The sequence below is a fragment of the Hemitrygon akajei genome, chromosome 5 (genome assembly GCF_048418815.1).
Source record: "Hemitrygon akajei chromosome 5, sHemAka1.3, whole genome shotgun sequence".
Taxonomy (NCBI): Eukaryota; Metazoa; Chordata; class Chondrichthyes; order Myliobatiformes; family Dasyatidae; genus Hemitrygon; species Hemitrygon akajei.
The window spans coordinates 33,603,543-33,629,042 of record NC_133128.1 but is presented as its reverse complement, the minus strand read 5'-3'; the positions used below and the strand labels follow the sequence as shown (position 1 = coordinate 33,629,042).

Here is a 25,500-nt window from a genome sequence, read left to right as displayed (position 1 = left end):
ACCGCTCATGTTGTCCATGAACACGTTTTTATTTGAGCAAGAAGCTCTTGATCCTTAACAGGCTATTGCTTATGTCATTGCCTCAAATCCTATGGGCGAGTTTCCACCTCGACATCTAAAGTATCATTCATCCTGCCTTTACATGAGAGACCGAAACATCTTCCAATTCTGATGAAGTACCAGCCTGGCCTGCTGGTACTAGCATTTATTATTTTTATTCCGGATTTCCAGCATCTGGGGTTTTTCCCCCATCTCCGAGTTGTCCATTTAACTGATTCATTATGGGCCCAGGTTTGTTATTGTTCGACTCTCCATTCGTCTCGTCCTGCTTCATCCATCCAGGTTGCAAAACTGGGACCCGTGGCATAAAGGTCAATTACACGTTTTCTTTCCGAGAATTTAGAGCAGGCATCCACGGAGCCTGAAATCCTCGCATACACACCCCTGGAGAAATGCTCGCTGCGTGTGTGCTGAAGAATTTAAGCCAGAAACCTGGTTGCGTGCTCCGAGGAGCTTCTTAGTATTAGCGTGGTAATGAGTGGTTGAAAACTCGCAGCTTAGTGAAATCCAACCTGCTTGCCTGCAAGAACAGTGTTCAAAGTCAAGCCAGTGCACAAGTACCTGAGAGTTTTGGGCCGTTGGTTCAGAAGGAAAACAACACTGCGCGTAACTGCGAATGGCTGCCCACGTCAGTATTTCGTGTAAAAGAAAAGGGGGTTGAAATCGGTACCAAATGTCGTGTACAAAATGTGAAAAATTGTAGCATTCCAGCCAACTAACTGTAAACAGCAGTTCATGTTATGTAAATCAAGCTCATGCAAGTCATTTTTAAAAGAAGAACGAAATGAATAAAATAACCGCGATGTTTTTGATGCGGTTGGGCTTATGTTCGGATTTTTTAAAACGTTGAGAAATATATTGTGCCGAACTTCCAAGATTAGTACCATTAACTATACTCTAAACACAAATATTCACTGAGCTCTGTATAAGACTGATAACAGATTCCATACACGCTTATCTTGAGTTACGATGAGCAGCACTGAATTAACGGAGAGTCTCGGCCCGAAACGCCCGAATCATTTCCATAGGTGCTGCCTGACCTGCTGAGTTCTTCCAGCAGAGTAGTGTGTTGCTTTTGACGTGACAGTGTTGAAAGTTTGACAATTAGTTTTTTTTAAAAAAAACAGAACAGATTAGACGTGTGTTCCGACATCCAGTTAACAATTGCACATGACGCGGTCCCTATAATTGGAAAGCCGATTAAAGGGATACGGGTGTCGTTGAAGTCTTCTGCGGCAGAAGGGACTTTTCTCTTAGAACCGTCCCCTTGGCGCCTGCTTACACATTCATTAAGTTCATAAGCGCACTTAGAAAAGGTAAGTTACATGTTTTAATTAAAATACTTACAAAGGCTCTCTCACCATTACCAAATATCCTCACTGCAAGTTATTGAGGTCTAGTATTTATCATCAAGTACCTATACCCATTCCTCCCAGATTGTCCCCAACCATAGACATGTCTCTATTGATTCTCTCTTTATTTTGTAGATTGTATCAAGGAAAGAGAATGTTAGGTTATTGGTGGAAAACCTCTTCAGTGTTTCCATGTGTCCTTCTACTCAACTGCGTTCTAGTGGCAAATTCAGGTATTTTTTTCAAATGAGTTAGCATTTTCAAATACGGTAATAGGCAATGCGCCATGATTAAAACAAGTCTTGCATTTGAAATCGGCACTGCAAATGTAAATAATTGTAATCGTTGTACTGTTCTTTCAAATACACATACAGAGGTGATGCAGAGTGTAAATAGTGTTGAGACAAATGCACGTCTTTTTGTTTAAACTTTTTGCTTTTTTGTATCTGTTTGCTCCCTTGCGTCTGGCATGGGTGGCTGTGATTCATGTCTGAGCACTGACAGTGAGTGGTAACGGGCCATTCCGCCATGGTAATATCACCACCAAGCCTGACGTCGTCCCGACCCGCTGTCCACATACCTGGGTGTTTGGCAGGGCATTCTGGACAGTGATCAGGAGTGGAAATCCTGGCTCCACTCTTTTCCTGGAATAAAATTGAGACAAACTGTGGCATTGTTGCCATCCTGTCTGAGTCCAGGGAGCTCAGTACAAACAAGGGACTAATAAACTTGGAACTTCTGTATCCTCCTAATAAATATTTAAACATCCTGAAGAATTTAATGCCAATCAGACAAAACAAGAAATGAAAAAAAGCTTTACATTAGGGAGGCATTTTGAGAAGTAATTGAAGTAAAAGAGATTGTTTGCTATTTACGTAGCCATTTGCTGACTGGAATTATGAATGCTGTATGGTTTAAAATAATTCAGACAGCTTCTCAGTATTACAATTACAATTCATGAAGCCTACTTGCCTTAGTTCTTTTCAAGTAATTGTAGTGCTGATACTAATGTATATCAGCTGTGGTACATTTGTTAGGATTGTTGCCTCCGAGTCAAAGTGCTGAAAATACTCAGGAAGGAAGGTTGCGCTTAAGGAGAGTGAAGCAGGGGAAAAGTTTCAGCTCAAAGTGCTTTCAATAGAATCCTGATGCCTCAGGGCATGAACTGAGCCGATTCTGCACAGTCGAAGGCCATCGTTTTGAGTGTGACACTGAGCTGCTATTTCAGCCAGAGTGTAAAAGATCCGATCGATTATTTTGAAGCAGAACAAGGTGACCTGCCGACTTGTCGAAATGTCCTGACTTATCACCATATTTTCTATAATAAAGAAGTGACTCAATTGCTTATGGGATACCTTGAGGTTTGTGATACAGTATTTATAACTTCAAATTTATTTCCCTTAATCTGTTTCATGAAAAGCAAAATAGAAACACAAGTGACTTCAGGTGCAGGCATCAGGACTCATTCAGGGTCTCGACCTGAAACATTGGCTATCCCTTTGCCTCTCCAGATACTCTCTGACCAGCTGAGTCCTCCAGCAGTTTATTTTTCACTCATAAAAAATCGTTGAAAATTCAAGCCTAAAAATAAAAATGTAGGAACCATGCTAAATTTTTGCTGGATTCGTCTTGAAGCAAATCATAAATGTAAGAATTAATATACCTGTATGAAATAGATTATGCATTTCACTTGAATCTGTGCTTAGATTTTTGAATAAAATTAACAAATCAATAGCCCCAAATACAATGTTTCTCTCCAAGGATGCAGAATATTCTAAATTTTAATGACACTGTGCATTGATTTTCAACATTAAATAAAACATTACATCTGCAATTGATATTTTGTTGTAGATAACAGTATCATGACAACATTAATTGGAGCTTTCACATGAAAATGAGGTCATTTCTGAACATAGGTGGTAGATGTGATAAAATGCTTCAATTCTTCAGACATAGTATCGACTGTGAGAAATGACATTCTGCTTTAGCCCATGAGCTTCTGTAGATTTTTCCAGATATTTTAATGCTCATATATTTTGATTTTATCTATTTTATAATTAAGATCATTAGTTTATTCTGAATAAAAGACAAAAGCTAGTTTTATTTTATTCAGTTATAAATTTAAAAATCATTTTTTAGGTCGCATATTCTGTTACTTTAACTATTTTAGATCCATCTTTAATCACTATTAGAACAATAGTCTCATTTTAATGAGGTGACATGTTATAAGATATACAGATGAAAGTAAAATGCTGTCAATGTCAGGTCATCGGTAGTGCACATATGGATTTATCTGTTTCAGATGTATTGAAGGGGACTTCAGGTGAGAGAAGACAGCATCAATATTCTGGAAGGCTGCTTCATGGCAGCACTAAATCTCTTGAAACTGGAAACGATGTGCAGATAACTGATCTGATTTACAGACATAAGCGATCCTTTTCATTTCCAAGTGATATTAAACTATGCCCAGAGGAAACTGTGTCACAGGCCATTGGCAGCTACTTCAAGTATTACAAGTTGAGAGGTAAGACAAGTCCTTTTACTGTTTAACACCTTTTAACTTTTTCTATGCTCTCCAGTGAAACTCCTGAAGAAGTTTTTTCTGGAACAACTATACATTCCTTCTGTGTATCCTTTGCATCCAAAGTTTTAGAAATATATACTTCACAAAAAGGAATTAGGAATGATTTATTATGAGATCTTGTATTTTAAAACAAAATAAATCTGCAAGGGTTTTTAAAAATATCTGCAGCTTCTGATGATGATATTAAACACAGATGAGCCAAAGCTGCAGCTCCCAGACTATTTCAGATGGATTCAATTAAGGCCAAAAGTCATCTCAGATCCACGAATCTGGGATAGCACTTATTCCTGATAATAGCTAAAGATGTTTTAAAAACACAAAGTATAGGAGCAGGACTAGGCAATGCTCCAGCTGTGACTAAGCCAATGTTTTATAACCTCCCTACTCTTATATTCTATACCTGGACAATGAAGGCAAGGATTCCATTTTCTTTTTTCAAGCCTGATCTTCTACATCAACTCTGCTTTCGCTTCCTCTCCCTATAATCTTTAATGTCTTTTATGCCCCAAAATCTCCAACCTCAGTCTGACTATAAGCATCTGCAGGCTCAAGGGAAGTTGATTCTAATTTTGAGTGAAGAAATTTCAGCTCATCTTGTTACGCTTTTTGCTCCACCATGCCAACCATCAAGTACCCCTCTATACCAGTACAAAGTTTTGGCATGTGGTCCCTTCGACTTCTATGCCTTGGTAGTTCAAGACTTGGCCTCAGTGATGATGATGGCATCTGTCTGTCTCAAAAGACAATGGAAATAATGGCTCTGGAGTGACCTCTCCAAGGCACAAGCCTAGGCGGAAGGCATGGAGATCGAGGGATGTCCAGTCATCAAGGTCCCCCCCTCTGCCTCACCGGTGTAGTCCAAAGGAAAGCGAACCAATACGTTTGGCATCGGCTTGGCTGCAGGAGCTGCTGGAAGGATGTTCAATGGCGTCCAGCTGCCTTAGGAGCTCCACTCCAGATTTTCTATCTGGGTTTACTCCTGTAGCCTTTATCTCTCCCGAGGCTGCCCACAAGGCAGTGGGGCTATTTATCCATAGCTGGGGATCTGGTTCATGAGCACCAGGGCACATCCACGCACCAGTGGGCTTGCGTGCTGCGTGTGTAGGGGCCAGACCTCCTCCCTGTCCTCTGTAGTTCAGCCCATGTCCGAAGGGTGTTCAGTTTTTGTATGTTGCCAGCGAGGAGGCACTACTTGAGGCTTGCTGTTGGAGAGGCTGTGTACTGGCAGGGAGAGACTTACACATTCAGCTCCCTTTTCGCACGACTGCTGGCCAGTGGTGGAAGCTGAAAGCGAGAGCGACAGGCACTCCCCACTACAACCATTTGACACACACCTCACTCACCCCTAACACTGAACTAGTTCCACAACCCATGGAGCCAATTTCAAGATCTCTACAACTCATGTCCTCAGGAGCCCATGGAATCAATATTTCAGATTCAGTTTATTGTCATTTCGAAACCACAAATGCAATGCAGTTAAAAAATGAGACAACGTTCCCCCAGAATGATATCACAAAAGCACATGACAAAACAGAGTACACCAGAAAATCCACATAACGTTTGGCAATCCCCAATCCAGAGTCCGGAGAGGCTGCTGCGTATTAATATCGTGCTACCATCTTAGCGCATTCCCAGGAAAGGAGCCCCAATCCCACCAGACAAAACAAGACCAAAAACTAAAGCTACAAGTCCTGCACAAAACCACATAGTTACAACAGTGCAAACAATAGCATAATTGATAAAAAAAAAGACCGCGGGCACTGTAAAAATAGTCCAAAGACATTAAAAGACTATAAGTTCAAAAGAAACCACCACACAGTTACCACAAGTCCTCAGGGTCCCTGATAGACTTGTCATCCCACGCAGGTGGCAGAAGGGAGTACCCCCCCATGGACTTCCACGGTGCCGCCCGACTCAGCCTCATAGACGCAGCACACAATGAAAGCACCATCGAACCCAGCCTCACAGACACAGCACACAGTGAAAGTGCTCTGACCACAGCGGACTCCGAGTCCGTCGAACCTCCGAGCCTCTGACCATCGCCTCCGGAAGAGTTTGTCCGAGCACCATCCTCTGCCGAGCGTATTAAGATACCTCCGCCAACGGCCATTGGCAATACGACCCCAAGGACTGGGGGCCTGTTCTTCCCAGCAGAGACCCAGACCTCACAGCAGCAGCAGCAACGAAGAAGTTCTTCCTGGAGATTTCCAGATGTTCCTACGTGCTCCCACGTCCATTTTCCATCCAATTATGATTGTGCATGGCACCCCGCTTCACAAATAATGGATGATCAGCTCTGGAGTGGCCGCTGCAGGCTGCGTCGCGCCGCCATCTTGGATTCAATATTTTGTGAGAATCGCTGACTCCATAACCCGCCAGCTCACACACCACAGGCAGTACATCCCAGAACCCGTCCATCTAAATTGTTAATGAGTTCAACAAATAGTTTGGTTTCCAGTACCTTCCCTTGTGATTCCACGCTGGCTATTGATGGTTAATCATAAAGCAATGCAACCATCATTAATCCACTCGCACAGGGCTCCATGGGCTCATGACACCATGAGTTGTAGAGTTCTTGAAGTTGGGTCCATGGGTTGTGGAATTAGTTCAGTGTTGGGGGTGATTTAGGTTATCCACACTAGTTCAGGAGCCTGATGTTTGAAGAGTAATATTGAACCAGACTTCAATTTGGGACCTTGTCAAGGGTTTATTGAAATACATCTAGACTATTCAATGGCCCTTAGATACCTCGACAAAATAATTGAAGCAAAATTGGTCATACAGGGATCTAACAATGCCATGCATTCTTTGATTAATCCCTACCTGTCCAAGTATATATTAATTTTGTTCTTCATACTTTTTTCCAAGAACTTCCGTCCCTCTGATGTTAGACTCACAAACCTGTAGCTGCCTAGCTTATCCCTTACAGCCCCTCCTGAATAAAGATACCTTGTTTGTTTTCTTCTTGGTCATGTAGCACCTCACCCGTCAGGTTTCAATAAATATTGATATATCTCTATCGGAGTCCTGGAAATCTTTGCCTGCCTGAGGAAGCATCCTTGAATAGCTATTGCCAGGCCTTAGAGATTTATTCACCTTTAAGCCTGCTTATAGAGTACAACTCATTCATTTAAATGCAAATGCTTATTTGGAAACGGATTCCTAAGTTTTAGATGTTTCAACCAGCAAAAGCAGTCTTTTGGATTTACTCTATTAAAGTTCAAAGTAAATTTATTTTCCAAGTACATGTATGTCACAATATACAACCCTGAGATTAATTTTCTTGTGGGCATTGACGGTAGAACAGAGAAATACAATAGAATCATTAAATTCCTCCATATATCTGTCCAGTAGTCTCTTAAATTTCACTCGTGTATCTGCTTCCACCACTGACTCAGGCAGTGCATTCCACGCACCAACCACTCTCTGAGTAAAAGACCTTCCTCTAATATCCCCCTTGAACTTCCCTCCCCTTACCTTAAAGCCATGTCCTCTTGTATTGAGCAGTGGTGCCTTGGGGAAGAGGCACTGGCTGTCCATTCTATCTATTCCTCTTAATATCTTGTATACCTCTATCATATCTCCTCTCATCCTCCTTCTCTCCAAAGAGTAAAGCCCTAGCTCCCTTAATCTCTGATCATAATCCATACTCTCTAAACCAGGCAGCATCTTGGTAAATCTCCTCTTTAACCTTTCTAATGCTTCTACATCTTTCAATAGTGAGGTGACCAGAACTGGACACAGTACTCCAAGTGTGGCCGAACCAGAGTTTTATAGAGCTGCATCATTACCTTGCGACTCTTAAACTATGTTATTGTCCATCCCCAACTGACCACCAAAGTGAGTGCTTTGTTGGGACATTTTGAAGGATGGTCAATGAAAGCAGATGCTGGAAATCCAAAACAACACACACAAAATGTTGGAGGAACTCAGCAGGTCAGGCAGCATTTATAGAGAGGAATAAAGATTCAATGTTTCAGGCTGAGACCCTTCTTCAGGCCTGGAAAAGAAGGGGGAAGAAGCCAGATTAAGAAGGTGAGGGAGGGGAAGGAATACAAGCTGGGAGGTGATAGGTGTTGTAAGGTGGGATGATAGGCAGGTTGGTGGGGAGCGGTATAAAGTGAGAAGCTGGGAGGTGATAAGTGGAAAAGATAAAGGTCTGAAGAAGAACAAATCTGATAGGAGAGGAAAGAGGGCCATGGGAGAAAGGGAAGGTGTAGGGGCACCAGAGGGGGGTGATAGGCAGGTGAGGAGAAAGATGAGGGTAAGAGGAGAGCCAAAAGGGGGAAATGGAAGAAGAGAGAAGGAGGATGGGTGAGAAATTACGTGAAGTTCGAGAAATCAATGTTCATACCATCAGGTTGGAAGCAACCCAGACAGAATATGAGGTGTTGCTCCTCCAGTCTTAGTGGTCTCATCATGGCCCTGGCCCTGTCACCAATACCCGTATTTCCTGAATGATATTTTTTTTAAAATAGATTATTTCAGAACCTACCAAATAGTAATTATTTCTTATTACAGACTTCTTTTAAAGTCCCTATGTGCTGGTTGTGTAACTACAATTCAGATACTTTGAAGTTCATGTGTTCACTTTTGTTTTTGCTTTAAACAGCAGTCAGCTTCATTGCAGATTAGGGAATGGAGTAAACAGATTGGTAATCTTCATTCCCCTGGACATCTGTTATTAGCGCCAATTCAATGCTGACAGATTGCTGCCAATACCTGTAAAGTAACAGTGGGATTTCACAACCTCTTCAGTCTTCCGTCCAGCTACTTGTAGAATATTCACTTGCTGTATTTGCCAAAGAACATAATGAAGGCTGATGTAACTGCCCGGGCTGCCTCACACAGGTTGCCTCAGAGTGGAAACCTTGAATCTTGCTGAGCTTAGCTTGAAGTTTAACCTGTTTATGACTATTGGAGCGCTTTGCTAATTAGTTATTTGCTAGGTAACCTTTTGAAAACAGTTAATGTTAACAATGATAATCCAAACAATAAAGGATTCATTTAACATCCCAGTAATTTTTCATTGCTTTCTTCTTGCTTCACTTGTGAGTTTTACTGTGCCCAGCTGCAGCCAGTAGGATTCTTACCTTAATCATGCTGAACATGTAATTTCTAAGGTAGGGACTAGGCTTACCCATAACCCTCTATTTTACTAAGTTCCAGGTACCTATCCAAAAGTATCTTAAAAGACCCTATTATATCCGCCTCCACCACCATTGCTGGCAGCCCATTCCACGCACTCACCACTCTCTGAGTAAAAAACTTACCCCTGACATCTCCTCTGTACCTTCTCCCCAGCACCTTAATCTTGTGTCCTCTTGTGGCAACCACTTCAGCCCTGGGAAAAAGCCTCTGACTATCCACACAATCAATGCCTCTCATCATCTTATATACCTCTCTCAGGTCACCTGTCATCCTCCGTCACTCCAAGGAGAAAAGGCCGAGTTCACTCAGCCTGTTTTCATAAGGCATGCTCCCCAATCCATGCAACATCCTTGTAAATCTCCTCTACACCTTTCTATGGCTTCCACATCCTTCCTGTAGTGACGCGGCCAGAACTGAGCACAGTACTCCAAGTGGGGTCTGACCAGGGTCCTATATAGATTCAACATTACCTTTCAGCTCTTAAACTCAAACCCACGGTTGATGAAGGCCAATACACTGTACACTTTATTATCCGCAGAGTCAACCTGCGAAGCTGCTTTGAGCGTCCTGTGGACTCAGCCCCCAAGATCCCTTTGATCCTCCACACTGCCAAGAGTCTTACTATTAATACTATATTCTGCCATCATATTTGACCTACCAAAATGAACCACTTCACACTTATCTGGGTTGAACAACATCTGCCACTTCTCAGCCCAGTTTTGCATCCTATCTGTGTCCCGCTGTAACCTCTGACAGCCCTCCACACTATCTACAATACCTCCAACCTTTGTGTCATCAGCAAACTTACTAACCCATCCCTCCACTTCCTTATCCAGGTCATTTATAAAAATCAGGAAGAGTAAGGGTCCCAGAACAGATCCCCGAGGCACACCACTGGTCACCGACCCCCATGCAGAATATGATCAGTTTACAACCACACTTTGCCTTCTGTGGGCAAGCCAGTTCTGGATCCACAAGGAAGGTCCTCTTGGATCCCATGCCTCCTTACTTTCTCAATAAGCCTTGCATGGGGTACTTTATCAAATGCCTAGCTGAAATCCATATACACTACATCTACTGCTCTTCCTTCATCAACGTGTTAAGTCACATCCTCAAAAAATTCAATCGGGGTCGTAAGGCACTACCTGCCCTTGACAAAGCCATGCTGACTATTCCTAATCATATTATACCTCTCCAAATGTTCATAAATCCTGCCTCTCAGGATCTTCTCCATCATCTTACCAACCACTGAAGTAAGACTCACTGGTCTATAATTTTCTGGGCTGCCTTTACTCCCTTTCTTGAATGAAGGAACAACATCAGCAACCCTCCAATCCTCCAGAACCTCTCCCATCACCAATGATGATGTGAAGGAGATAGAATTATGACCACTATCTCCAAAGTGCTCTTCCACTGAGAGATCTGACAGCTGACCAGGTTTGTTTCCCAATACCAAATCAAGTACAGTCTCTCCTCTTGTAGGCTTATCTACGTATTGTGTCAAGAAACCTTCCTGAACACACCTAACAAACCCTACCCCATCTAAACCCCTTGCTCTGGGAGAGGCCAATTGATATTTGGGAAATTAAAATCTCCCATCACGACAACTCTTATTATTACACTTTTCCAGAATCTATTTCCCTATCTGCTTCTTGATGTCCCTGTTACTATTGGGCGGCTTATCAAAAAACACCCAGTAGAGTCATTGACCCCTTCCTGTTGCTAACCTCCACCCACAGAGACTCCGTAGACAATCCCTCCATGACGTCCACCTTTTCTGCAGCCGTGGCACTATCTCTTATCAACAGTGCCACACCCCCACTTCTTTTGCCTCACTCCCTGTCCTATCTGAAACATCTAAGTCCTGGCACTTGAAGTAACCATTCCTGGCCCTGAGACATCCAAGTCTCTGTAATGGCCACCACATCATAGCTCCAAGTACTGATCCACGCTCTAAGTTCATCCACTTTGTTCACAATACTCCTTGCGTTAAAATAGACACATCTCAAATTATCAGTCTGAGCGTGTCCCTTTTCTATCACCTGCCTATCCTCCCTCACACACTGTCTCCAAGCTTTCTCGATTTGTGAACCAACCGCCTCTTCCCCAGTCTCTTCAGTTCGGTTCCCACCCCCCAACAATTCTAGTTTAAACTCTCCCCAGTCACCTTAGCAAACCTCCCTGCCAGGATATTGGTCCCCCTGGGATTCAAGTACAACCTGTCCTTTTTGTACAGGTCACACCTGCCCCAAAAGAGGTCCCAGTGATCCAGAAATCTGAATCCCTGCCCACTTCTCCAATTGCTCAGCCACACATTTGTTATTTATTGCTAGATATTTATATCTACATTTGCTCAATTTATTCTCCATTGATCCTGTTTACAGTTACTGTTTTATCGATTTGCTAAGTATGCCCACAGAAAAAGAATCTCAAGATTGTATGTGGTGACATGTATGTACTCTGACAATAAATTTTACTTTGAATTTTGTTTGCATAACTAGTAGGATATAGTTGTGAGCTACAAAGATCTAAGATCATTTTTTTTTAAATTTCCAAAGTACATTTGCGATTTTTAAAAAAAGAGAAGTTCTAGCAATACTCTGCAGGACGGGCAGCATCTGCGGAGGCAGAAAGAGTTAACTTTTCCAGCTGGTAACCATTTCACTAAACCGTTAATATTCAATGTAACCAGTTTGTAAGTTGCAAATGAAGTAAGCAAGGGTGGAAATCCTGAAAGGGAAAATATGTGATACTCTGTCGAACTCAAAGTTGAGTTCATTGTCATCTATTGGTATTGGTGAGACCACACCTGGAGTACTGCGTGCAGTTCTGGTGTCCATATTTAAGAAAGGACATACTGGCTCTCGAGGCAGTGCAGAGAAGGTTCACTAGGTTAATTCCGGGGATGGATGGGTTGATGTATGATGAGAGGTTGAGTAGATTGGGACTCTACTCATTGGAGTTCCGAAGCATGAGAGGCGATCTTATTGAAACATATAAGATTGTGAAGGGGCTTGATCGGGTGGATGCGGGGAGAATGTTCCCAATGATGGGTGAAACTAGGACTAGGGGGCATAATCTTAAAATAAGGGGATGCCGTTCCAGAATTGAGATGCGGAGAACTTTCTTCACTCAGAGGGTGGTGGGGCTGTGGAATTTACTGCCCCAGAGAGCTGTGGAAGCTACTGCACTCAATAAATTCAAAACGGAGATAGATATTTTCCTGGATAAAAATGGCATTAGGGGATACGGTGAGCGAGCAGGTAAGCGGACATGAGGCTAGGATTGGATCAGCCATGTGATCTCCTGGACCAGTTTTCGATAGCCTGGATGGGTCGGAGAGGAATTTTCCAGATTTTTTCTCCTCAATTGGCAACTCGTTTTTTTTTCCCCGGGTGATCACATGGGTTTGGGCGGGATGAATAATAAAATAAAATGGGTGGCATGGTGCCCTGTTGGTTGGCACTGTTGCCTTGTGGGATTCGATGAAAACTAGAGTTAAGATTGGATCAGCCATGATCTTTTTGAATGGCGGAGCAGGCTTGAGGGCCGATTGGCCTACTCCTGCTCCTATCTCTTATGTTCTTATGTTCTTATACACATCCATGAGTGCTATAAAAAACTTACTTACAGCATTGTCACAGGCAGATAAGCAAAGTTCACAAAAATACATAAACTTGAAGTAGACACAATTTTTACAAGAGAGAGCACAAATTGGACGCAAGAAAAGAAAGTCTATTTTAGTGCAGAGAGATCAAAATAGTCATGGTATTTCAAAACTGTAAGTGTAAGGTTAGTTCAAGAACCCAAATGCTTGAACCTGTGAGTGATGATGACATTACAGATTCAACGACAAAAGGAATGAGAAGGTAAGTTAAAAGAAACAGAAGTTTGATCTAGAAGAGTAATTGATATGAAAAGCTAATCAATTTTACCATAGGAAAGTAACGTGAGTGGTGGAAAACTGAAATAAAAACACTGTTGTACTGAATAAACAGTGCGATGGCAAATGGACCTCAGTCAAGGCAAGTACAAGGCCGTGCATTGTGGGAGAGCTGTTAAGGCTATGAGGTATAATGAGGAACAGAAGGATCTCGTTGTATAATTCCAAATATCCCTAAAGGTGACAGCACAGGCAGGTAAATTGTTTAATAAAGAATACAAGAATATTGTCTTCATTAACTAGGGCATAAAATGTAAGAGCAAGGAGTTCATGATACAACTTTATAAAACATTGGTTAGGCCACATTTGAAGTACAATGTGCAGTTCTAGTCAACACACATTGTGAAAGGATGTGATTGCAGTAGAAAGTATGCAGAAGAGGTTCACCAGAATGTAGCCTCAAGCTTGGATAGTCTGTGCCTGTTTTTCCTGAAGTGGAGGCGACTAAGGTGGGATATGTTTTGGACAGAGAATATTCAACCCACCATATCCATGCTCATAACTGAGTACCTGTCTATAATCTCGTTACAGGAATTGGTCCATAGTCTTACAAACCTTTGCATGGTGATGCTTCTTATATATTGTGACAGTATGTGTGTTTCAGATTCCACCTACTCTCACTGTGAAAAAATGATACCTTTTTAGGTCCATTGCCATTTATTTAAATCTATGTTGTCTACTCTTAAAGCTCTCAGCCATGGTAAAAGTTTCCTAATGTCTAACCTATCTCTGCCCCAAACATATCCCACCCTAGTTGCCTCCACTTCAAGAAAAGCAGGCACAGACTATCCAAGCTTGAGGCTACATTCTGGTGAACCTCTTCTGCAAATTCTCTAGTGCAATCACATTCAACACCAGAGCTCGCTACTCTTCACTTGTCATCTCTAAGTTCAAAGTACGTTTATTATCGAAGTGTGTATACATTATACAACCTTGGGGCTTGTCTCCTTACAGGCAGCCACTAAACAGAGAAATTCAAAGGAGCCCATAAAAAAGTGACCATCAGAACCCAAGGTGCAGAGAGGGGTAAAATCAGATCTTGCAAGCAATAAGAGTCAGCAAATTGCATTCAGAACGTTAAGTCCAGAGCAACCAGAACAGGCCACAGCCTCGGTTCAGCAGAGACTGAGTAAATGTCACAGAAGAAGAAATAGCTTCTGGTAAGATGGTGACTCACTTGGACGTAGCAGCTTATACAGGGTCAACCAAAGGCCCTGTCGAAGGGTCTCGACCAGAAATGTCGACTGTTAAAGAGATTGTTAGCTTTAAAGTGCACCCATCTGATTGCTAAAGACCATGAGATGAAGATTAATCAGTGACACAAAAAGAAATGGCCCAGCAGTTTACTACATCAGATTGACTGGGATCCCCAAATTGTCCTGTACAGTGCTGACATTCTGATCATGTCGATTGGGAAGTAGAGGCCTGGCTATGGAGGGTGTTGTATGATGCCAAGTTCAAGACTTATTTAGCACAGTGCCAACATGTGAATTTCCAGAAGCCAAACACCTTCTCTTAAAACTCTACACCATTCCTGAATTAAACATGCATGTCCAACCTATGGCCAGGAGGGTGGTGGTAGCACACTGGTTTTTGTAGCTTATCACATGTAAAGGAGACCTATCTACTCATGATTCAGACTTCCATTTGAGAGTCGACCACTGGACATTTTGAAGACTGGCAGGATTTCTTTCAATCATGCTGACCTCATGGTCACACAGGTGTAAATGGATGATTTTGAAAGAAGTAATCATTATGGCAGAAGTGACAATTATAAAGAGTTGTTTATGGGGTGATGTGAGCTCTGGGGTATGGATATGCTGGTTGTCTATGCAGAGTTAGTTGGTGCACACTACAGGTTTTGTTGTTGCCTGACTATTCTGTATTCTGTGTTAATATAACATTGTAATGAGTAAATATAAAGTAGCTGGTTTTGCCGTTATTTAATTTTCAAATTCCTTAGCATAATAAGAGCATTTGCAAATGTCCGCCTAGCTAGTTGTTAAAGATAACTATTGCAATCGCAGAGATGTTTTACTCTTGAAAATGAACTTATTCTTCAGATGGTTACCTGAGATACACAGATGAGTTAAGGCAGTTTTATGGAAGAGTTGGTGTAAGTCAGAAAATCTCTCAATGTGACTTTTTTTTAGTGTGTCAAGAAGCAATATGGGAAGCATTCAAAACCTTCTGGGACAGGTTACCTGAGCGACATGAACATCAGTCTTGGATAGACGCTTGCAATCAAGGAATCATCAATATTTTTGACATCGGCATGAACTTCAGCCAATCAGAAGAACACCAAAACTTGATTAAGGAGGTAAATCATGCATTGTTGTTGAAATGTAGTCTTATATTTGCCTTTTTTAAATCATATTCAATTGGGGTACATATCTGTAATCAAACTCTGTAGCTCTCCTTTATAATTCCTTCTTCAATTTTCTCAATATCTTTTCAACATGTGATGACCTATTCCTTTCTGTTGGTAAAGGTCAACTGTTTATGCTAAACTGTTGTACCACTGGCAGCAGTCAACAACTCTTCTAATCCTTCATGTATGAGCAAGGCCAGGGTCATATTAGTTGACTCTACTCTTACTTGACATTCACATTTGTATCCTTCCAGCAGGGGACACTGGAAGACAATCAGCATTAAACAGCTTGGTTCGATTTTTGCTTCCCTTGCTGACACAAGATGTAAAATTTAAAATGCCCTTGGCCAGTGCCCCATCCAGTATTGAAGAACTCAAAGCAGACAAAAATTCAGTTATGTATTTGCCTGATCTCTAATCTCTGTGCTGTGATTATCTGACAAACAATTTAAATTATACAGTATAATTTAAATGTAAAATATGTTGGAGACAGTAAACTGTTCTATTTATACATGGATGTTACTTGAACTTCTCAAAGTCTGAAATTTAAATTGAACAATTGTCTCATCTGTTGATAGGGTCTAGATGGCAAAATGGCTGCTTTTGGTCTTTGGTTTAGAATGTTTGAATGTCTTCTGCTTTGAGTTATATAATCTACATGTAAAAATGACAAAGAAAATGGAAGTGTAGTCTGATGTGACTGATTTAAGGAGAACTATTATTGATTCCATCATGCCTGAAAAGGACTTGATATAACTTGAGTTTGTTTTTGTTCCTTTCTCTCTCTGCACCTGCTTGGTATTGAGATTGAAAACCAGAGCTTTCCTGGAATATATTTAGAGCATTTACTAGTTTTATTCCTCTTAGATTTACAGAGCAAAGCAAATGAAGGTGATGAAGAAGCTTCTTGCGCACTGCATTTAATCTCTCATTAAACATTAACAAAAGAAGCTATTTCACTGCTTAAGTAGGTTTTGTATGACAGATGTTTTTATAATACTTCTGAAAAGTTGTTACACCATCATTGTGGTATGCTTTATGGACTTTGGATGTAAAGCGCATTCTATTTCTAAAGGGGCACGCAGTAAATTTGGCAACATAGTGAAGCACTTGCCTTGTATGGAGTCATTGGGCTGCTCATTCATAGGAACCTTGTGACTCATAAAAGTAACATTTTTTGGCCCTAACTAACCCCGTGAATTCAATGCTCTTCCACAGCAATCTTCCTTTAAAACAAGGACAACAGTTCAGAGAGAAGAATTCAGTTTCACACATGCTAATGGAGCATTTACAATGTTTTCTGACCTTATTCAATTCAAAGGCTGTTCTGCTTCCGTTTCAAAAGGCAATGTTCAAAGTAAATTTATTATCAAAGTGCATATGCCACCATATACTAACCCGAGATTCATTTTCTTGCGGGAATTCACAGTAAATACAAAGAAACAGGATAGAATAGATGAAAAACTGCACACAACAAAGATGAACAAACAACCAGTGAGCATATTTTAAAAAAAGGAAAAAAGTTAAGAATAAATTAGTAAGTGATAGATATTGAGAACTTGAGTTGTAAAATCCTTGAAAGTAAGTCCATATGTGTGGAATAAATTCATTGTTGGGATGAGTGAAGTTACCCCTCTGGTTCAAGAGCCTGATGGTTGAGGGGTAATAACTGCACCTGAACCTGGTGGTGTGGGACTTGAGGCTCCTGTACTTCCTTCCTTATGGCAACAGCAAAAAGAGGGCATGGCCTGGATGGTGGGGATCCTTGATGATGGATTCTGACTTTCTGCAACAGTGCTCCTTGTAGACGTGGTGGGGAAGACTTTACCTGTGATGGACTGGGCCGTATCCACCACATTTTGTAGACTTTACCACTTAAGGGCATTGGTGTTTCCATACTAGGCTGTGATGCAACCAGTCAGTATAATCTCAAACTATAGATGACGTGCCGAATCTTTGCAAACTTCTAAGAAAGTAGAGCATTGCTGTGCCTTCTTTGTAGTGGCAGTTTCATGCTGATACAGGACAGGCCTTCTGAAATGATAATGCTGAGGAAATCAAAGTTGCAAACCATCTCCACCTTTGATCTCCTGATGAGGACTGGCTCACGGACCTCCAGCTTCCTCCTCCAGTAGTCAATAATCAGCTCTTTGGTTTTGCTGACATTGAGTGAGATGTAAGAGCTATGGCATCATTCAGCTGACTTTTCAATTGCCCCCTTATATGTCATCTCATCACTTCAGTCCCTCAGGATCAGGGATAGCTTACTTCTGCTCTGGTTCTAAGTTGACTAATGAGGCCAGTGTGGGAACAATAGACTCTTGCACAGGTTTGAGGGAGGGATAGGTTGGGTGTGTAGCTTGATGATAGCAGGTCCTTCTAACATTGATGCTGGGTTTCTGTGTGCTCCCGATTCATGGCCACCTTGAGTCCTCCTTCTCTACTTTGAGCTGTCATGGTCCAATAATTCTGAGGAGTTAGTGGAATGTTGTAATTTTTTGAGGGAGATTTTGAGAATATAATTGAATTGTTTTCTTTTTGCTCTCAATAACCTCTCTCTGTCATGGAGCTCAGAACAATGCACATGACTTGGTCCGAACCAACAGAGCAAATCTGAATTTTGACTAATGCCAAGGAAGGATTGTAATTGCCTGGGCTCTGTCAGCTGTAGACAGCTACAATAACTGAATATAATCTTCCATGTCAAAGACAAGTGAAAAATAGCTTTTTCTTCAGTGAATATCCTGAGAGCTCAGAGAGATACTTCAATGGCCCCTTGACTCCTAGAACAGCTTAAGCAAATAATTTTGTAACACGTCCACTTTCCTTTGGTTGTTCTGATATCTGCATGCAATGTCAACATCTCCATCCTTATTTGAAGACTATTTTCTTCAAGTTTCAACAGAAATAATTCTGCTGATTTAGTCTTTTGCATTAATCTCACCCTCACGAGCTTCACCTTGCCATATGTCCTTTTACATAAATTTGCAGGTATAATTCCCTTTACAATAGGGTAGAATTAGAGGAATTCTGTTTCCAAACATTTTTGGTAAATTTTGTATTTATTAACACTCCACGAACTTGGTTCAGCTGTTCTAACATGGTTATTTCCCTCTCTTGAAACATGGAGGTGTATGACATCATTAGCAAAACTTGAAATATCCATTATAGTACTGTAATCATTTTTGCTTAAGTATTCCCCTAATGAATCTCTGAAACTGCATTAGGATTATTTACAAAAATTATTTCAAGGCCATGATTACTGTTGGTTTTCTCATTAAAAGTGTATTTGTGTATTTGTAGTAAAAGTTAGCAGCCAGCACAGTGAATATCAAATGAGAATGATTAAGCTAAAATTTGTTCACTATTTGAATATTTAACACATATCCTTAGGTATGATTTTACGAGCAACATGTATAAAATGCTGGAAGAGCTTAGCAGGACAGGCAGCATCTACAGAAATAAATAAAAGGTTAATGTTTCAGTTTGAGACCCTTCACCATGACTCAAAGGTCTCAGTCCAAAATATCAATTGTTTATTCATTTCCATAGATGCTGCCTGATCTGTTGAATTCCTCCAGCATTTTGTGTGTGTTACTCTAGATTTCCTGTTTATGATAATACGGGTTAATATCAACTTGGGTTATCTTAACCAGAACATTCAAGAAATTTACAAAGTTTTGTTATGTTCTGTAACTCCAAAACATAAAACTAAATGAAAGAAATACACAGAGTCGGGAATAACATGCCTATTTTAAGTGAGGTGCGCACTTATGACGTGGTGTCATGATATTTGAAAACTTGACTTTTTGAAACGTCATTTGGCAAGTAAATCACATTTGGATGGTGTACAAAAGCTCAGGCAACAGAACCTGTCATTACCCGTTACAGGATTGCTAAGCATGTTGCGGTTGAGTGCAGATGAGTTTTATAAATAGTCTTTGTGTTCATTTAGAAGAAAGGTTTCCTGAAGATGAGATGCAAGAATTGTCAGCTTATGATTTCTCCGCAATTGCAGATTGTGACTTCACATTTGGCGATGAACAAGTTAATGCCTTATGTCTAAAATATCATGATTTTCTAGCTGAAAATACAGTAATAGTTAAATGATTTCAAATTTTCCGTGCAAGAAAAAATTAAATCCAAACTGATTTCAAACTTTGCTCAAATGGCGACATTTGTACGTCAAAATGAACAGTGTTGTGACCTTGCACAGTTGATGGACATTGGGGGAACCTTTCTTATGTCTAGTGCAGACTGTGAGCGAGGTTTTAGCCTAATGAATCAACTCAAAAACAAGCTGAGAAACCGTTTAGGTGAATGTCATTTGGATCTGTTAATGAGAATCAACAGCTATCAATTGGATGGAAGTTCTATTAGTCTAGATAGAGTTTACAAAGCATGGGTAAAAGCCAAAGACAGGAGAGAGAAAAAATAACTGAGTGACTTAAATATGAATGTTATTTTGTTGTTATTCTGTGCAGTTTTATGTCAAATATTTTGTAAACCTATATAAGCTGTGCCATGTGTGCATTCAGTATGGACATACTTTTGTCACAGGAAAAAAATATGCACAACATAAGATTTTTGCACACACTGACTACTAAAAATTAGAGGGAACATTGGTCATGATGACTTATGCCATACACGTTCTTATATATATAAGCCATAATGAATTATTTAAGCAAAGAATGCTTAATCAAATAATATATTTACAATATTATTCAAATATTACTGAAATATTAAAAACACAACATTTCTCCCTGCTTGACTTTAACACAATTTAAATATGTAACAGATTGCTCTCTAGTTATTTATATACATATAATATCATACAATATCCATCAAGAGCGAGTTCATCTGGCACTGGCAAAATCAGGGAACTGGAATTTCTGCTGCACGTTCCAGCCATTTTGGGTTGCCATGTAGACCTGAGACTGTGTGGGGTCTTTTCTGGTTTCCCTTTGGATCATCTGTATTAAGGAGATTGCATCAAGAGGAGTGTCCACTTTTGTAAATTTTTCAGGTATTTCCTTTGCCAAAGGTTAATGGGACAACCCATTAGCATTTCCATGATTAGCTGTCCTCTTGAATTTGAACTCGTAATTATGTCCAACAAGAAACAAAGCCTATCTCGACATTCACACTGCATCTGTTACTGGAACAACGTTCTGTGGATTGAAAATGGACACTAGTGGTTGATGATCAGTAATGAGGGTAAACGCTCTCTCGTACAAGTACTGGTTGAAATGTTTTACACCCCGAATCAGACTTAAGTTCTCTCTGTCAATCTGTGCTTATTTTATCCCTGCAGCAGTAAGGGAACATGATGTAAAGGCCTTGAGGCGTTCATGTCCATCACTCACGTGACATGACAGCACCTATATTATAAAGTGAGGCATCTCAGGCAAGCTTCAGTGGGTGATGTAGATCATAATGTATGATTACAGTGTCTGATGTCACCATTTCCTTTGTTTTTTGGAAAGCCACCTCACACTGCTTTGTCCATTGTCATTTCTTCCCAATCTGTAATAATGAGTTCAAGGGGTGGAGAACACTAGGCAGGTTTGACAGGGACCTGTTATAGTTATTGACAACTCCTAAAAAGGACTGCAACTGTGACACATTCTTTGGCCTTGGGACATCCAACACTGCTTGAGTTTTCTCAGCACACTTGTATAATCTTCTGTGTCAATGGTGTGACCACAGTAAGTGATGCTTAGTTTAAAGAACTCACACTTGTGTCATGCTCTGGGCCTGTAATCTTCTAATCTTTTTACCACTGTCTTGAGATTTTGGAGATGTTCCTTGTCATCCTCACTGATAACAATGATGTCATCCAGGTGAGACTGAGTGCCTGGGCAGCCTTGCAGCACCTGGTCTAAAGCTTTCTGCCAGAGTGCAGGTGCAGATGCTACCTCAAAAATAAACCTATTATGTAATAGTGTCCTTTGTGAGTGTTTGTGATTGATACACGTTGGACCCTTTTTCCACCTCCATCTATAGTTAGCCTCAGATGTCTACTTTACTGAAGTGTTTCCCTCCAGAAGGTTTGCAAAGAGATCCTCTATCCTGGGCAGAAGGTATTGATCTCCCTTCAGTAATGGGTTGAAGGTGACCTTAAACTCACCACAGATCCTGACATTCTTATTCGCTACTGTGACCACTGGCATTGCCCATGGGCTCCACTTAACTTTGGAAAGAATTCCTTCAGCCTTCATGTGATCTAGCTCACTGGCTCTTTTGTCAAGGGTGGTATAGGGAACCAGATGGGCTTTGTAAAACTTGGGTGTTTTCATTTTACCCTTGATATGTTTGAGTTTTCAGCTGTCATCCTCAAACACTGCTGTGGCACCATCCAGTATCTTTCTTAATTTGCTTTCAATTGACTCAATCACGGGATGTGGCATGCAAATGGGGGATGGATCTTCAATCAAGATGACTCAGCCAATCACGCCCCCACAATGCTGGCCCTCCTGTTTTTACCACCTACAAGCCCAAAATGGTTGTACTTCACTGTTATGAATGTCATTCTCACAGGAATGATCTTTTCTCTGGTATAGGTTCTTAGTTGGATACTTACAGGCTTCAGTTCAGTATCTTTGAAATGCTGTTTGAGCTCATTTTGTGGAATGACTGAATCAGCCGAGTGTACAATTTCATTTTAATTAATTAATTTGCTGCACACTTCTGGTGTAAGCGTTATTGCTTGTTTATTGTTAGTTTTCATATCCTAAATCTCAAGGTTACTCAGTCCTGTGTTACTCTCATCAGTTTTCATCAGCAGCATGCAGATTAGTGCTCCTTTTGAAACTACAACTACAACCGTAGATGTCGGATTATAAGCCGCTACTTTTTTCCCACATTTTGAACAGCTTTGAACACTGCGGCCTTTACTACGGTGCGGCTAATGCATGATTTTTTTTCATGCCGCCAAAAACATTTTGCCTCGTAACAGTAGACCAATAAAATTGATGAGTAGTTCACAGAGGTCCAATGAAATTGTACGATAAATCAAGCGCACTTTCACAATTAAATTATTGTAAATCAGTCATTTGTACTCACCCTCATCAACATGGAAAACACTCGAAGAAAAGCATTGTGCTGCCTTTATGGCAGTTATTTAGTTTATAATATTTTCGCTTAGTAATTCATTTGTTAGTATTTTCTAGTTAAAGTTAGAAGTACTACATCCCGGGATACTATGACGTCACATCCGGTTTCGCCGCGTCTTGTGGGAAATACCGGTTTGCGATAAACGGGAAGGTGGGGGCATTAGGCGAGCGCGAAACGCTGCTTTTAAGTTAAAGGCGATCAATAACTTTTCCTGGTAGGCTGCAGTATATATTTTTTTACCAGTCGTTAGGAGATATTGGAATGTATACGCAACGTAATTTGTGTGTTACCGATACGTATGTACGTATATTTAAAAGTAGCCGTGTTACAGGCACGGTTCGATAAAAAGCATTTGCAATATGTATTTGTTTATGTTACCATATGGATTTAATTAAAAGTTAAAAAATCCTCACGTGTAATATCTTTCTGTGTAAATATCTCATATTACAACGTGGGACACCTGCGGCCTAAAATCCGGTGCGGCCTAAAATCCGGTGCGGCTTGTACAAGTACAAAATTGATTTTCTTTCTAAAATTAGAGCCAGCGGCTTTTAATCAGGTGCGCTCTGTAGTGCGAAATCTACGGTATTTATTTTTGTCTGCCGGACATGCTCTTTGCATGTATCCTACATGGTTGCATTTTCTGCAAGTTTCATCTTTAAACCTGCACTGGCCTGATGTGTATGAGCCCCTGCCACAACAGTATCACAAACGTTGATACTAGCCAGGGTAGTTTCTGTTGAAATATTACAATTTTGGCCATGCTCACTTTTATTCCTGACTACAACTCAATTGCTTCTCAGTCTGCTGTTTCTATTGATGCAGCGATTTCTATTGCTTTTCCAAATGTGAGTGAGTTGTGCTTCAGTTAGGAGCCATTTTTGAATGCTTTCTTGTAAGATTCCACACACTTGATGATCTCCCAATGCATCACTAAACCCACCTCAGAACTGACAATGTGCAGACAATCTCTTCAATTCCGCCATGTAAGCTGAAATGGACTTACCTTCCTTTTGATTCTGCTTATGAAGCCTAAAGCATTGTGCAATCAACAATGGTTTCAATTCTAAATGTTACCACGTTACTTTCACGATAAGCTCTGGAACCCATTACACTCCGCAAAACTGGCACTCGTTTCTCATCAGCTATTCCCTTCGCTTGAAAATTCTGCTCAATGTGCTCACATCAGCCATTTGTCTTTTTTTTTTTGCATTGAAGCACATGTATATTTCTGATTTTGCCAGCCATTTCTGCTTGAAAAATTCATGGTACTCACTGTTTCTGAACCATGAATTTGTCAATGTTCTGCCTTTTAAAAAAAGCTCACTGTCTCTGTCCCTTCCTGCTTTGCTCCTTTTTTTAACTTGACTGTTTTGCTGCACCTTCTTTTAAACTCAAACTTCCCACTGCACTTCAACAGGTTAGTTAGGAGTCTCATCTTCCTCCTCTCCACTGTTATGTTTTGTAACTCCAAAACATAAAGCTAATCAAAAAAAATACGTGGAGCCAGGAATAACATGTCTTAGTTTTGTTTTACTTTTAGTGAGGACTGCACTTAGAACGTGTGGTGGCATGATGTTGTTTACCATTCACGCACTTTTACATATAACCCGTAATAAGTTATTTAAGAAAACAATATATTTACAATATTGCTGAGAAATCAAATATACAACAGATTTCACCACTGCTAATCACTGTTAAGTAACTTCCATTAGGAAGTGTGCATGGGTGAGTCGACATGGTGATGTATCCCATGGTGATACAGCCTGCTGCCAACCATTAATTAAACTTGTGTGTAGAATGACTACCTTAGTGAGAGAAAGGAACAATATCACAGCACTTATAAAGTTCAGTGAATTACTTTGTGTATTTACCTATTTAAGTAATATTATATTAATGGAATTGTATAATGTCAAGCTAACAGCTTAAAGCTGATCTTCAAACCCTGTATGTATCAAGCCTATCTCTGCAACCACTTCACTATTACTTTCTGTTCAATCACTGTACATTTCTGAGGAACATAAAATAAAGCTTGTGCATTGTGCCCATGTGCTGTAGGCAACAATTTAATTTGAATCATAGAGTTATGCAGGATGGAAACAGAGTCCTCTGACCCAACACATTGATGCTGACCAAAACACATTCCTAAGCTAGTCCCATTTGCCTGTGTTTGGTTTATATCCCTCTAAAATAGACTTATACCCATTTTATTCTCCCCGTATTCTCATTAACTTTGTCCAGACTTTATCAGTACACTAAGGGTAATTTAGTGCTCACTGAACCCACAACCTGCATGTCTTTAGGGATGTGGAGCACCCAGAGGAAATCCATGTGGTCAGTAGGGGAGCATGCAGTCTACTCCCTCACTCTCACACTCCAAGGTCGGGATCGAACCCAAGTCGCTGGAGCTGTGAGACAGCAGCTGTGCCACTGTGTCACTGGTTTGATTTGAATTTTCCATTTTCAAAATTAGCCTTAAATTTAAATTCTTTTTCATTTGTTGAAACACAATACCATTTATTGAATGGTTCAGTGATTTATGATTTGTATTGTTTTTCCTCTCATTCCACTGAGAATCTTATTTCCTCCCTAGAAAGTATCTCTACAGATGGAAAATGTGAGTAGGTAAGTAGATTTCTATAAAATACATTTTCCATTGTTGGCAGTATACTAAATTCTATCATTCAAGTTATGGATCAGTCTTCATGGAAAAATTAACCACATCTTCTCTTCTTTTTGTAAGTTCTGTCCATGAAGACGTTTGCCCGTAAGTCCACATTTCATTCTGTGATTTAGAAATGTGCTTTGGAGAAATAATGTGTTTTTCTTTCTAAAAGATATGCAGTAGAAAAATTGTTTTTCGCTATTTCTAACATTAGCCACTTATGTTACTTACTGGCCCCAATTGAAGCAATGAATCAAC

At 40.5% G+C, this 25,500-nt stretch overlaps 1 protein-coding gene across 3 annotated transcripts in view; it reads left to right on the top strand.

Moving 5' to 3' along the window:
• The first annotated feature begins 542 nt into the window (after positions 1-542).
• Positions 543-25,500, top strand: part of impg2a (interphotoreceptor matrix proteoglycan 2a) — an 83,529-nt gene continuing 58,571 nt past the window's right edge. For 2 of the 3 annotated variants that reach the window (XM_073045171.1, XM_073045170.1), the window contains exons 1-6: positions 1,263-1,376; positions 1,548-1,645; positions 3,715-3,936; positions 15,244-15,410; positions 25,171-25,202; positions 25,321-25,344. In XM_073045171.1, coding sequence (XP_072901272.1) covers positions 1,567-1,645; positions 3,715-3,936; positions 15,244-15,410; positions 25,171-25,202; positions 25,321-25,344 — 524 coding nt within the window. In that variant the 5' untranslated portion in view covers positions 1,263-1,376; positions 1,548-1,566. Of the gene's footprint in view, positions 689-1,262; positions 1,377-1,547; positions 1,646-3,714; positions 3,937-15,243; positions 15,411-25,170; positions 25,203-25,320; positions 25,345-25,500 lie in introns of those variants that run through there. The other variant, XM_073045173.1, reaches the window with a different exon arrangement.